The 12,943-nt window shown below is 44.1% G+C and overlaps 1 protein-coding gene across 7 annotated transcripts in view; it reads right to left on the bottom strand.

Moving 5' to 3' along the window:
- The window catches only part of LOC115104874 (lethal(3)malignant brain tumor-like protein 4), a 129,292-nt gene that overhangs the window by 66,828 nt on the left and 49,521 nt on the right, over positions 1 to 12,943 (bottom strand). For all 7 annotated transcript variants that reach the window (XM_029626239.2, XM_029626238.2, XM_029626236.2 and 4 more), the window contains 3 exons: positions 11,105 to 11,216; positions 2,655 to 2,837; positions 1,134 to 1,280 (listed from right to left, as the gene is read on the bottom strand). In XM_029626239.2, the coding sequence (XP_029482099.1) occupies positions 1,134 to 1,280; positions 2,655 to 2,837; positions 11,105 to 11,216 (442 nt within the window). The remainder of the gene's footprint in view (positions 1 to 1,133; positions 1,281 to 2,654; positions 2,838 to 11,104; positions 11,217 to 12,943) is intronic.

Consider the following 12,943-nt stretch of genomic DNA (forward strand, 5'->3'; position numbering starts at 1 on the left):
GCACCTAAGTATCATGGGAAGTATCGTATGGCGAGGTCCCTGGCCTCCGCATCCCTACTCGTGTCTCTGGGATCTGCACCGCATCAAAGTGCTCTGACCACACTCCAACCACAGAGACAGACTGAGGCGAGTGGAGCCAGTGTAGCCCAGGGCCAGTTCTGGATCAGTGCCCCTGCATCAACACCCTGTCAACCCCACCGGCAACAGCCCCAGGGAGCCTCGCTAAAAGCCTGGTGGCAGCACAGGCAGCTGTATAAAAAGGCCCTGCTAAAAAGCACAGAGACCGATGTGACGGAGACGCAGAGCAGTCCCACACTGACTCAGAGAGAGGAGATGCAGGTGGTGCTATAAGATGATGCAGGTGGTGCTATAAGATGAGATGCCTAACGCTTTCATATAATATTGACAGAGGAGGAAATTGTACTGGGAGGAGATACCGACGCACAAAAGTACAATTCAAAATGGCTGCCATTTGGAAGATACAGTACAGTACAAATGACCAGACCTATTTACAAACAAAAATAAAAGAATACGGATTTAATTTCAAGAAATTCAGCTCAGTAATGACCTCCTCTCACTCAAAAATCAATCACCTGTTGTACATATCCTAACAACGTGGTCAACAACTACTATGGTTCACCAGAGTAACCGGTCTTATCCGAAGATGCAGAGTAGTGAAACCACACTACCTCATATTCTCTCAGCACGGTAGGGAGATCGGAGGGCCTCACAGTACCATTTGCACATATTGTGTTGACCCGAATCATACAGTGCTGACTTGTAATATTCCTTTCACGTTGTCGTTTGCAGCATAGATACACAATCAGGCCAGCTCAGAACAGCTCAGATAGCTCAGTAGTCTAACAGGGCTCCCGAGTGGCGCAGCGGTCTAAGGCACTGCATCTCAGTGCTAGAGGCGTCACTACAGACACCCTGGTTCGGATCTAGGCTGTATCACAACCGGCTGTGATTGGGAGTCCCATAGGGCGTCGCACAATTGGCCCAGCGTCGTCTGGGTTTGACCGGTGTAGGCCGTCATTGTAATAAAGAATTTGTTCATAACTGACTTGCCAAGTTAAATAAAAGTTACACAAAAAAGGGTCTTATGGCCTGAGGTGTAGTGTATAGTCTACCTGCTGGGTAGCCGGCCTCTCTTCCCCAGAGAAAGCAGTTTCTGTCCCTGAGCCGTGGCTGGTTCCTCCCTGGGCTCTCTCTTCACCTGGGGGGCTGGGGGGCGACCTCTGAGGCGAGCAGCCCCCTCGTACCCCGACAGCATTACCCTGAGAGAGAGAGAGACATAGGGAGGGGAGAGAGTGAGTGAGGATAAACATTTGAGAGAAAGAAAGAGTGTGAGAGGGAGAGGGAGGGTGAGTGGGCAGAGGGAGAGGGAGAGGGAGAGAGATCGAGAGGGTGAGAGAGGATAAAGAGGGTGAGTGGGCAGGGGAGAGAGAGGATAAAAAGGGAGAGAGATATCGAGAGGGTGAGTGGGCAGGGGAGAGAGGATAAAAAGGGAGAGAGTGAATGATGTAGAGAGAATGGGAGGATAAACATTAGAAAGACAGCTACACAAGCAGAAAATCAATAGGGACTGCAAATAGCCTTAGAGGAGATGTGGGGCGTCTACATATAGTTGATTTGAAGTTCAGGTGAGGATGATCTCTGCTAAAGACAAGGATATGGGCTCAATTTCATACAACCACACGTTGCAGTGTTGCCATAGCATGAACACATGTTTTTGTCAGTACTACAGTGGAATAATAACACAGAACTGTATCGGATGCTGTAAGAACAGTGTCTAGACACACCCAACAGGGAGATGCCTCCGTAGTCCGTACTGAGAGGTGCATGCAGGAGTACCAATGGTCTTGCTTTTGTACTATACGCCCAGACCAGAGATAATAAAATAAACAGAGTCGGAGTTGATAATCGAGTTTGTTTTATATTAAAACTGTCCATCACGGCTCGGCTCCCGTTAGGCTATTAGACTTGAAAAGCTTCCTACTGTAAACTCTGGCAGCCTAGCCATCCACAGCCCGACCGGGCCAAGACGAATGGAGCAGACCCAATGCAATTGCAGAAAATCCCTCTGAGCAGCGGTGCTGAGTCGGCGTTTAACCAAACACTTCTGATTCTAAACACTTATGTATCTGCTGTGGACACGGTGGGAAAATGCAATGTATCTGACAGAGAAGTCAACAACACGTGATCTGCCTCGTCTCCGACTCCATCGTTTGACGGAAACATTGTCACCTTGGAATTTGCAGAGAGTGGCGTGCGGTCCTCTCTTATGCCTTTTAGATAAAGCCTTAAAAATGTCATGACAGCTGCTCCTTTGCTAGATTAGAACAGAATCAGGTTCCTTCAGTGGAATGTGAGACAATGGTTAAATTACATTGGATTGCATTTAGCCAAGTCTTCCCTCCTTCCAAGGCTGTTGGCAGTTTCAATTAGAAATCTCAGTTGGGTGGCGACACCGACACAGTGTTTAAAGATTAAAAATGCATCCCTTCCTCCTCCACTCATCGCTTATATGTGACATGTCAGGCTGGGTGAAAGCTTTCATTAGTGAGGATGGAAGGAAGAATTTTAACCCGTTTCAAACAGGGCAGCTGGCCACCCTGACGCGTCATCACAATGACATCACACCCCCTCACCTGGTCTCCATGGGAACATCCTGGGGTGGCGTGGCTTCCTCCTGATCATCAGCGGTGCACAGTCTCTTGGTCTTCTGGACAAAGTGCACTGGGACAAAGGTGATCTGCTTCTCGCCGCCCAGACGGTCGGGCAACACGGCCTCCTTCTTCATGTTGATGTCAGAGTAGGGACAGCCAAAGGCACTGTGGAGAGGAGAGGAGGAGAGAGGGGTGAGAGAGAGAAAGTGAGAGAGAGTGACAGAGACAGAGAAAAGTAGACAGAAAGATTGAGCCAGGAAGAGAAAGAGCGAGAGAGAAAAGAAAGGGCGTCAAGCTCATGCACTTCTCAGTCGGCCAGCACAGGGAGCAGCAGCAGGACACGTTTGACCCAGTCTGTCACAGCGTATTAGTCAAACCGGCCCTTCAAAATTACGATGCGGAGAAAACCAGTGTAAAAACTGCTCAGCGTGTGGTGCCGAGTTCCAGGCCATCAGAAACAGTAAAGAGTAGAGACATATTGCTATTGTGTGGCTGTTCAAAGTATTTAATTATATGAATCTCTAGGCTTCGCTGGGCTAGAGCACATTTTCTGCAGCAGATCACTAGTTTAGAAATTCCGAGGCTAGCTCTGTATGTCTGAGGATTCAACTCCTTTCCCCGCTCTCTTCCTCTCCCGCTCCCATCTCTTCCTCTCCCCTCCCTCCCGCTCCCCCCTATTCCTCTCCCCTCCCTCCCATACTTATTTTAGTTCAGTGAATTTCCACTTTAGACCGTGACTCAAGCGGCAACAACGTTCCACAAAACAGCAAGAAGACAAACCTTGAAATAAACATGAAAAATACATTACAAACCACAATGAAGAGGCCAAAAAATGTGATGAAGAAATGAGAGAATGCAGCAAATGAAGTATGAAATGGAGTGAAAGATAGATAAAGAGAGGGAGACAGAGATACAGAGAGAGAGAGAGAGAGAGAGCACAAAGCTATTCAATGTTTTTCCATTGATATTTGTCTAATACCTCTGAGGGTTCTGATACTAATTAGTTTGATGCTGTGTCATTGACAGGAGAGAACTGAGAAACTCTTTATTTTGGGGACTTAACGCATTCACATCTGGGGATGGAACTCCATCTGGCTGGCTGGGAAGGTGATGCTGTTCTCGTAACACACACACACACATATATATACACACACGCACACACACCCCATGACTGACTAAGAGAACATTGGTGATGAAAGACTGAGTAATACCTAAAATATACTGCCCTTATAAACAGAGATGTGTAGCATCTCTTACCTTTCCACACAGATCCGAGGGGACCTGCAGCCCCATCTGCAGAATTAGCAGACTCCACTTCTTTCAAGTTGAAGCTGTACTTATCTTTTAAAGGGATACTTCGGGATTTGGGCATTTTTATGTCTCTGCATCCAAAATGAGCCAATGCTAACTAGCATTAGTGCAATGACTGAAAGTCTATGGTATCTGCTAGCAATAGTTAGCAATTGCGCTAACGCTAGTTAACAACCTCCTTCAAACTGCAGGCAGAGACATACAAGTGACATCCATGGGTTCCTCTCTGGGGAAGTAGACAAAGGGGCCTCATTGCCAAAAACCTTGAAGTTTCCATTTAAGGCCTTGGCGAACAGTGGGAGAGTATAGATCTATAGATACAGCTGGAAACTCTCACATTCTGAAAGCTGGACAACCATGACCGACAAAAGACATTAACGAGTAGAAGAGGGGTCCCCAAAAGTGTCACAGCAAGCAACTGAAGTCACTGGGGTGAGGGCCAACTGCTCTCGTTTGTTTTCCGCATGATCATTTTCAAGGCAGGACATCCCCAAAGCAACATATCCAGGCGTGCTTTGACACGACAACTGTCTACCAAGTGGCCAAACTCTGTCAGCTTAGGGGACCAACAGAGCTAAGTGGGCGGCCGTACCGCCTATATAAAATGGTAGAGAAATAGACTGGTACATACAGCTAGTTTCAGGGAATAAGAGTGAGAGGTCAGACGACGAAGAGGAGTTTCTCTAACACCATCATACAGTCTTCACGCTCCACTACAATCCATATGCTCCCTTTACGCATCTCAAGTATGGCCATGAATTTGACGAAATTCCACTGGAAACAGGAGTAGATAAGAAGACTTACGAGCGAGAGAGCGAGAGAGAGAGAGAGAGAGAGAGAGAGAGAGAGCGAGAGAGAGAGCGTGAGAGAGCAAGAGAGAGAGCGAGAGAGAGAACGAGAGAGCGAGAGCGAGAGAGAACCCTGTTGGAAGGACACTGGGGTAAATCTAGAAAATGTTGGACCGAGAAAGATACACAACGGCCAAATCGGTTTTTGTTATTTACGTACTTACAGATATTGTAATTAATCAAGTTATTATGCGTTTACTGCTGAGCTGCTAACACAATGCGTTTCTCCTCACACACACACACCAGTATCTGCTGCCATAACTTCACACGCACACACAACTATCCCCCTCTTCCGCCTTGGGACCAACTAAACCGTAGCGCGGACCAAGGAGAAACACAGTTATGTAAATTTTTGATAAGGGTATTGGAACTGAGCCTTCTGCAGACTGGAGACTTTAAGCCCGGGACGAGACAATTTATGTTGACTCCCGCTGTGGAAATCCACAATGCTTGTGTTCATTAAAATGGAATGATGCATGATGGGACAGCAGAACCACTAGCAACTGAAGCAGGAGGAGCTCAGAAATAGACTGCAGCAGCAGAAGTGAGCATTGAGAAGAAGGAGATGGGTCTGTCACCATACTCTGTGTCCTTTCCTCCAATGCAGATAAGAGTAGAGATAAGATCAATTTGAGGAAAGGGTCGTGCTGGATTGTTCTGAAATACAGGAAAGAGCTAAAGCGGGCCCTTTCCAATCACGTTATCTCAAGGTGATCTCGATGGAAATCGACATGACTAGGTGTTTGTGCGGGGTCATAAACTGACCCTTTAAGGTCAAAATGTTAAATAACCAATATAATGTATAAAAAGGTCAAAGGTCCCTCAACGCATACAAGTTTTATTATAATATTTTTTTTCTTCCAAGTAAATGCACCATTTTATAAATATTCACGTGGGGTAATGAGATTACATAACTGCTCACTCAAACAGTACATGAACTCCGGCTACCTCATCAGGTAATCTCCAAGGAAATAACAAACTTCACACCAAGATAACATTACCTCTTCAGACAGTACATGAACTCCGGCTACCTCATCAGGTAATCTCCAAGGAAATACCAAACTTCACACCAAGATAACATTACCTCTTCACCAATAACGGCTCGGGAAATAAAAATAACACTTTTCATCAAAATGATTAAGGCTGGGCCTCCCGGGTGGCGCAGTGGTTAAGGGCGCTGTACTGCAGCGCCAGCTGTGCCACCAAAGACTCTAGGTTCGCGCCCATGCTCTGTCGTAACCGGCCGCGACCGGGAGGTCCGTGGGGCGACGTACAATTGGCCTAGCGTCGTCCGGGTTAGGGAGGGGTTGGCCGGTAGGGATAACCTTGTCTCATCGCGCACCAGCGACTCCTGTGGCGGGCCGGGCGCAGTGCGCGCTAACCAAGGTTGCCAGGTGCACGGTGTTTCCTCCAACACATTGGTGCGGCTAGCTTCCGGGTTGAATGCGCGCTGTGTTAAGAAGCAGTGCGGCTTGGTTGGGTTGTGTATCGGAGGACGCATGACTTTCAACCTTCGTCTCTCACGAGCCCGTACGGGAGTTGTAGCGATGAGACAAGATAGTAGCTACTAAACAATTGGATACCACGAAATTGGGGAGAAAACGGGGGAAAAAAAGAAGAAGATTAAGGCTGCTGGAGTGTACTGCCGTGCGGGGGTATTAAATACAGTAGCTTCCATGTACTGCTTTTGTGTTTTCCTTGTTTTAGTGTTGGTCAGGACGTGAGCTGGGGGGGGGCATTCTATGTTGTGTGTCTAGTTTGTCCGTTTCTATGTATGGCCTGATATGGTTCTCAATCAGAGGCAGGTGTTAGTCATTGGCTCTGATTGGGAACCATCTTCAGGTAGCTTGTTTTGTGTTGGGGTTTGTGGGTGGTTGTTTCCTGTCTTTGTGTTCTCTGCACCAGATAGGACTGTGTTGGGGTTTGTGGGTGGTTGTTTCCTGTCTTTGTGTTCTCTGCACCAGATAGGACTGTTTCGGGTTTTGCCACGTTTGTTATTTTGTATTTGTGTTCTCTGCACCAGATAGGACTGTTTCGGGTTTTGCCACGATTGTTATATTGTATTTGTGTAGTGTTCACGTTATCGTCTTTTATTAAACATGTTGAACACGAACTACGCTGCATTTTGGTCCTCCTCTCCTTTGACGGAAGAAAGCCGTTACAACTGCAGAAATGACGGAATACACTTCTATGGGAGTGAGTCTTGTTTACTTTTTTTTTTTATCATAAAGATAATAGGGAGAAAACCTCAACCTTTCAGAGAGAAACATATTTAAGTCTGTCATAACAAAAGAGGCGATTACATTTCTACTTCATTTTAATGCATGCATATAGAATGCAAATGAGTTGCTAAGGTTGGGTTCGAGACGGGTTTTCTAAAATGTGGTGGATTTTTTTTTTTCTGCAGCAGCAGGGCTTATACGTAGAATGGTACTGTGGATGAGGAGTCGGTCAGGAGCCATTGTAATCATTGGTCTTTCAGGAGGATCCCACAAGTGGAGAGGGCCGGGAAGAGAAGAATATGCATGGTCTCTCATTACATTCAGCGTTGATTACATCCTTGGAAAAGGTGTGGTACAAAAATAGCAGAGGGCGAGTTGAATCCTCAGACAGATGCTCAGGGGGGAGAGAGAGAGAGAGAGAGAGCGAGAGATAAATATAAATAAAGAGTGAGAGAGAAAGAAAGAAAAGGGAATGAGATCAAGAGAGAAAGAGAGCGAGAGAGAAAGAGATGCTCAGAGAGAGAGACACAAGAGAGAAGGGTAGGCTACAGGGTGGAGAGGAATCCTCAGACAGATGCTCAATGAGGGATGGACAGCGAGAGAGACAGTGAGGAGGGTAGGCTACAGGGTTGGCTTCCCCAGGCTTCATCAGCCTCCCCTTTGTGGAGGCACTCCTTCAACCTCACTGTTGTTGCATGGAGCCAACCAACCGGCAGCTTATCTATTACCCAATGGCAACAGCGTCCAAGTCTCACCTTGCCAACCCCAGCTGCTGGTGGATAATACCTTCATTTGAGGTATTATCCCTTCCTAATCTGGATCAATGGAACAAACGGCAAATTGAGCAAAAATAAATGATGCCCCTAAACAATGGTGACATTCTATCAGGAAAGCCAAGCTGGGCGTAGGTCTGGCCCAAGCCATCCTTAGCTATACCAGAAAGGATTTGATAGGTATAAGCAATATGCTGAACGTCCTTCCAAGCCTATCAGGGGTTCGATACTGCAACCAAAACACTTGCATTTTTGGTTCACAATAATCTTATTTAAAAATTTTACCATCATGATTTATTTAAAAGCAGTAAAATGTAATTAACCAAAATAAACCAACTTTCTGTAGAGGCAAATATGGCCCAAGACAGGAGAGGTTTAAGGAAACTAATACGGCCCGGGAATTCCCCTGGACTCAAGACAGGAGAGGTTTAAGGAAACTCTCCAGGCCAGTCAATCATCCCCGTCAGTGGGCAGCTTAGGTCAGTGGAAAAATATTGTAATAATTATATTTTCAATCTAGGCCAGTGGTCATCAACCGGTTGATCAAAAACAACAACTATAAAGCCTTGCGTTTCTATTTGTTTTTATTCATCTCGTGCTGTTGGTGGTAGGTGCACCCGTTTCAGCTGCCCTGCTCGCTAAGTAGGTGAATTGTTCCCATTCTGAAGGTACAAACCCACCTTCCCGGCGGTCCCGGAAAGCAAATCAAGTGCTCAATTGCAGGTGTACCTGTGGATGCATTTCAAGGCCTACCTTCAAACTCAGTGCCTCTTTGCTTGACATCATGTGAAAATCAAAAGAAATCTGTCAAGACCTCAGAAAAACAATTGTAGACCTCCACAAGTCTGGTTCATCCTTGGGAGCAATTTCCAAATTCCTGAAACAAACAATAGTACGCAAGTATAAATACCGTGGGACCACGCAGCCGTCATATCGCTCAGGAAGGAGACGCGTTCTGTCTCCTAGAGATGAGCGTAATTTGGTGCGAAAAGAGCAAATCAATCCCAGAACAGCAGCAAATGACCTTGTGAATATGCTGGCGGAAAACAGGTACAACAGTATCTATATCCACAGTAAAATGAGTCCTGTAAAACATACCCTGAAAGGCCGCTCAGTAAGGAAGAAGCCACTGCTCCAAAACCACCATAAAAGACAGACTACGGTTTGCAACTGCACATGGGGACAAAGATTGTACATTTTGGAGAAATGTCCTCTGGTCTGATGAAACAAAAATAGAACTGTTTAGCCATAATGACCATTATGATAGGAGGAAAAAGGGGTAGACTTGCAAGCCGAAGAAAACCATCGCAACCGTGAAGCACTGGGGTGGCAGCATCATGTTGTGGGGGTGCTTTGCTGCAGGAAGTACTGATGCACTTCACAAAGTAGATGGCATCATGTGGAAGGAAAATTATGTGGATATATTGAAGCAAAATCTCAAGACATAAGTCAGGAATTTAAATCTTGGTCACAAACCAGCTCTGTCAGAAGGAATGGGCCAAAATTCACCCAACTTATTGTGGGAAGCTTGTGGAAGGCTACCTGAAACATTTGACCCAAGTTAAACAATTTAAAGGCAATTCTACCAAATACTAATTGAGTGTATGTATGTAAACTTCTGACCCAAAAGCTGAAATAAATCAATCACACTCGACTATTATTCTGACATTTCACATTCTTAAAATAAAGTGGTGATCCTAACTGACTTAAGACAGGGAATTGTTACTAGGATTAAATGTCAGGAATAGTCTGGAATAGTGAAAAACTGAGTTTAAATGTAAACTTCAACTGCATGTCTATCACTTTGTGTAGCCATTAGCGATGCTAATGATAGACTAACCATTTTAGGGTAGATGGAAAGGTAATGAAAAGGTAACTACAAAGTGGCCTATACCTACCTGGCAGAAACATGATTATTTGCGTCACTCCAGTTTTTTGGAAAACTCCATCACAAGTGCGCTACAGAAACACTGCTAACCAAACAACTGTCTGTCCGGTCGCACCGGAATTACAAGGGTAAAATACATTTCTCAAATTTATCCCAGCCCCCCAAAAAATGGTCCCCTGATGTGGTTTAGTTTAGAGTATTTATTAGTCACATGCACAGGGTCACAGATGTAGTTGCGGAGTACAGTGAAATTCTTAAGGTACGAGCTCCAGTGCAGGTCAAGAGGAGTGAATGGGACAATAATATATAATGGTACATATTTACAACTGTAAATAAGCTTTGTTGTGGACTTAAAACATCAAATTTAGTTTGTTTTTCTATTAAAAAAAGTGATTGAGAGTGAAAACCTTAACTGGGGGAAATCAGTCCTCCCCGCTTCTTTGTTCTCCGTGATATCATGGTGGTATTATGTTCTCCGTGATATCATGGTGGTATTATGTTCTCTGTGATATCATGGTGGTATTATGTTCTCTGTGATATCATGGTGGTATTATGTTCTCTGTGATATCATGGTGGTATTATGTTCTCTGTGATATCATGGTGGTATCATGGTGGTATTATGTTCTCCGTGATATCATGGTGGTATTATGTTCTCCGTGATATCATGGTGGTATTATGTTCTCCGTGATATCATGGTGGTATTATGTTCTCTGTGATATCATGGTGGTATTATGTTCTCTGTGATATCATGGTGGTATTATGTTCTCCGTGATATCATGGTGGTATTATGTTCTCTGTGATATCATGGTGGTATTATGTTCTCTGTGATATCATGGTGGTATTATGTTCTCTGTGATATCATGGTGGTATTATGTTCTCCGTGATATCATGGTGGAATTATGTTCTCCGTGATATCATGGTGGTATTATGTTCTCTGTGATATCATGGTGGTATTATGTTCTCCGTGATATCATGGTGGTATTATTTTAACAGTCTATTTTCTTTGCTGTTCCAGTAACTATATCTAAAGCAATGTAAGAACACAAGGGCTTGCTAATTTAAAAGATGGCTAGTTATTATTTGCCTGGTTCTTTACGAAATGCAGGCACATTACGGGACATAGGCAGGGCCATTATCAATGATTAAAAAATATATATTTTGGGCGACCAAATCATGTGCTGGTGCCACAAACTGAAAAAGTTGGTAACACCAATGCCACCAGTGTAAAAAGTCAGTGTAGAACCCTGCTTTCAGAGAGCAAGGTGGAGCTAATAACACATTGCTCATTCCTTTCAATCCTTTCAGATCTCCACGAAGTGCTTTAGAGATTAGGGTTGTTACTGGACCGGGCCATAGTGTCAGATAGTGTTGTCATCAACGGTTGTCTTACCTGTGGTGTCCTGTGTATTTGGCCCCTTTGATGTGGCCCACGCCCCTGCAGCCCGGGGTGGGACACACTCCCTGGGTCACGGAGCTCTTAAGGTCAGAAGATCCTGCATGTGCTGCATGGGGACGAAAACAAAACCAACAATCACAAGCCTGACTTCATTTGAGGATAATGCTCACTTTTTTTTGGTGTTTGGTATTTTCTTAGGATCCACATTAACTGTTGTGAAAGCAGCAGCTACTCTTTCTAGGGTCAACACAAAACATGACAACATTAATAAACAAGAACAGCTCAAGGACAGAACGACATACTGTACATTATATTATAAATATCAATACATACACACAAACTATATAGGTCAAATAGGGGAGAGGCATTGTGCCGTGAGGAGTTGCTTTATCTGTTTTTTGAAACCAGGTCTGCTGTTCATTTGAGCAATATGAAATGGAAGGGAGTTTGATGCAATAATGGCTCTCTATAATACTGTACGTTTTCTTGAATTTGTTCTGGATTTGGGGACTGTGAAAAGACCCCTGGTGGTATGTCTGGTTGGGTAAGTGTGAAAATGTCAGATCTGTGCGTAAGTTGGAATTTTCAACACATTCATGTTTCTGATATGGAAGAAGAAGTGATGCGGTCAGTCTCTCCTCAACTCTTAGCCAAGAGAGACTGGCAAAGTATCTGTATTAGCCCTCTGATTACAATGAAGAGCAAGATGTGCCGCACTGTTCTGGGCCAGCTGCAGTTCACTAGGTCTTTCTTTGCAGCACTTGACCACATGGCTGGACAATAATCAAGATAAGACTAAACTAGACCCTGCAGGACTTGATTTTTGGAGTGAGGTGTCATAAAAGCAGAACATCTCTTTATTACAGACAGACCTCTCCCCAGCTTTACAACCACTGAATCTATAAGTTTTGACCATGACAGTTCACAATCTAAGGTAACGCCAAGTAATTTAGTCCCCTCAACTTGTTCAACAGCCACACCATTCATTACCAGATTCAGCTGAGTTCTAGAACTTAGGGAATGATTTGCACCAAATACAATGCTCTTAGTTTTAGAGATGTTCAGGACCAGTTTGATTACTGGCCACCCGTTCCAAAACTGACTGGAACTCTTTGTTAAGGGTTTCAGTGACATCACAAGCTGCTTTGGCTTTAGAGTCAGCAACGATCTTCAGTAGCTTTCCATCTAAGTTGTCAATGCCAGGAGGTTTGTCATTATTGATCAATAACAATAATCATTCCACCTCTTCCACACCAACTTTACAAAATTCGAACTTTTTAGAATTTTATTCTAAATTCTAACTTTTTTTTCTTCCATCATTTTTATGCATGAATACGATGGCTCACTGTCCGTTGTTGTCATTTCCTGTCTAAGTTTGCCCATTTCGCCAATGAAGTAATCATTAAAATAATTTGCAACATCAAATGGTTTTGTGATGAATAAGCCATCTGATTCAATGAAAAGATGGAGTTTAAAATTCTTTCTGCCAATAATTTCATTTAAAAGTAGTCCGTAGTTTTTTTTCCATAATTCGTTCTATCATTGATCTTGTCTTCATAATACATTTTCATTGTTTGATTTAGCCAATAGGCAAGTAGTAGGTTAACTTGTATCAGCAACTGCAGTCAGTGGTACATGTATCAGTGGTACATGAGTAACTAAAATTGAGTTACAATGAATGGAAAAGGCCTTACTGGGGTAGACCAATACATATTTTGTGTGTCAGGGTAGACAAATAGCCCTTAAGGCTTTGCTTATGTGGTAGATTTCCAAAATGAAGAGATTAAGACCTCTAGAGCGACATCCAAAATGTGTTTTTGCCATAATACATCA

This window comes from Oncorhynchus nerka, linkage group LG22, assembly GCF_034236695.1.
Source record: "Oncorhynchus nerka isolate Pitt River linkage group LG22, Oner_Uvic_2.0, whole genome shotgun sequence".
Lineage (NCBI taxonomy): Eukaryota > Metazoa > Chordata > Actinopteri > Salmoniformes > Salmonidae > Oncorhynchus > Oncorhynchus nerka.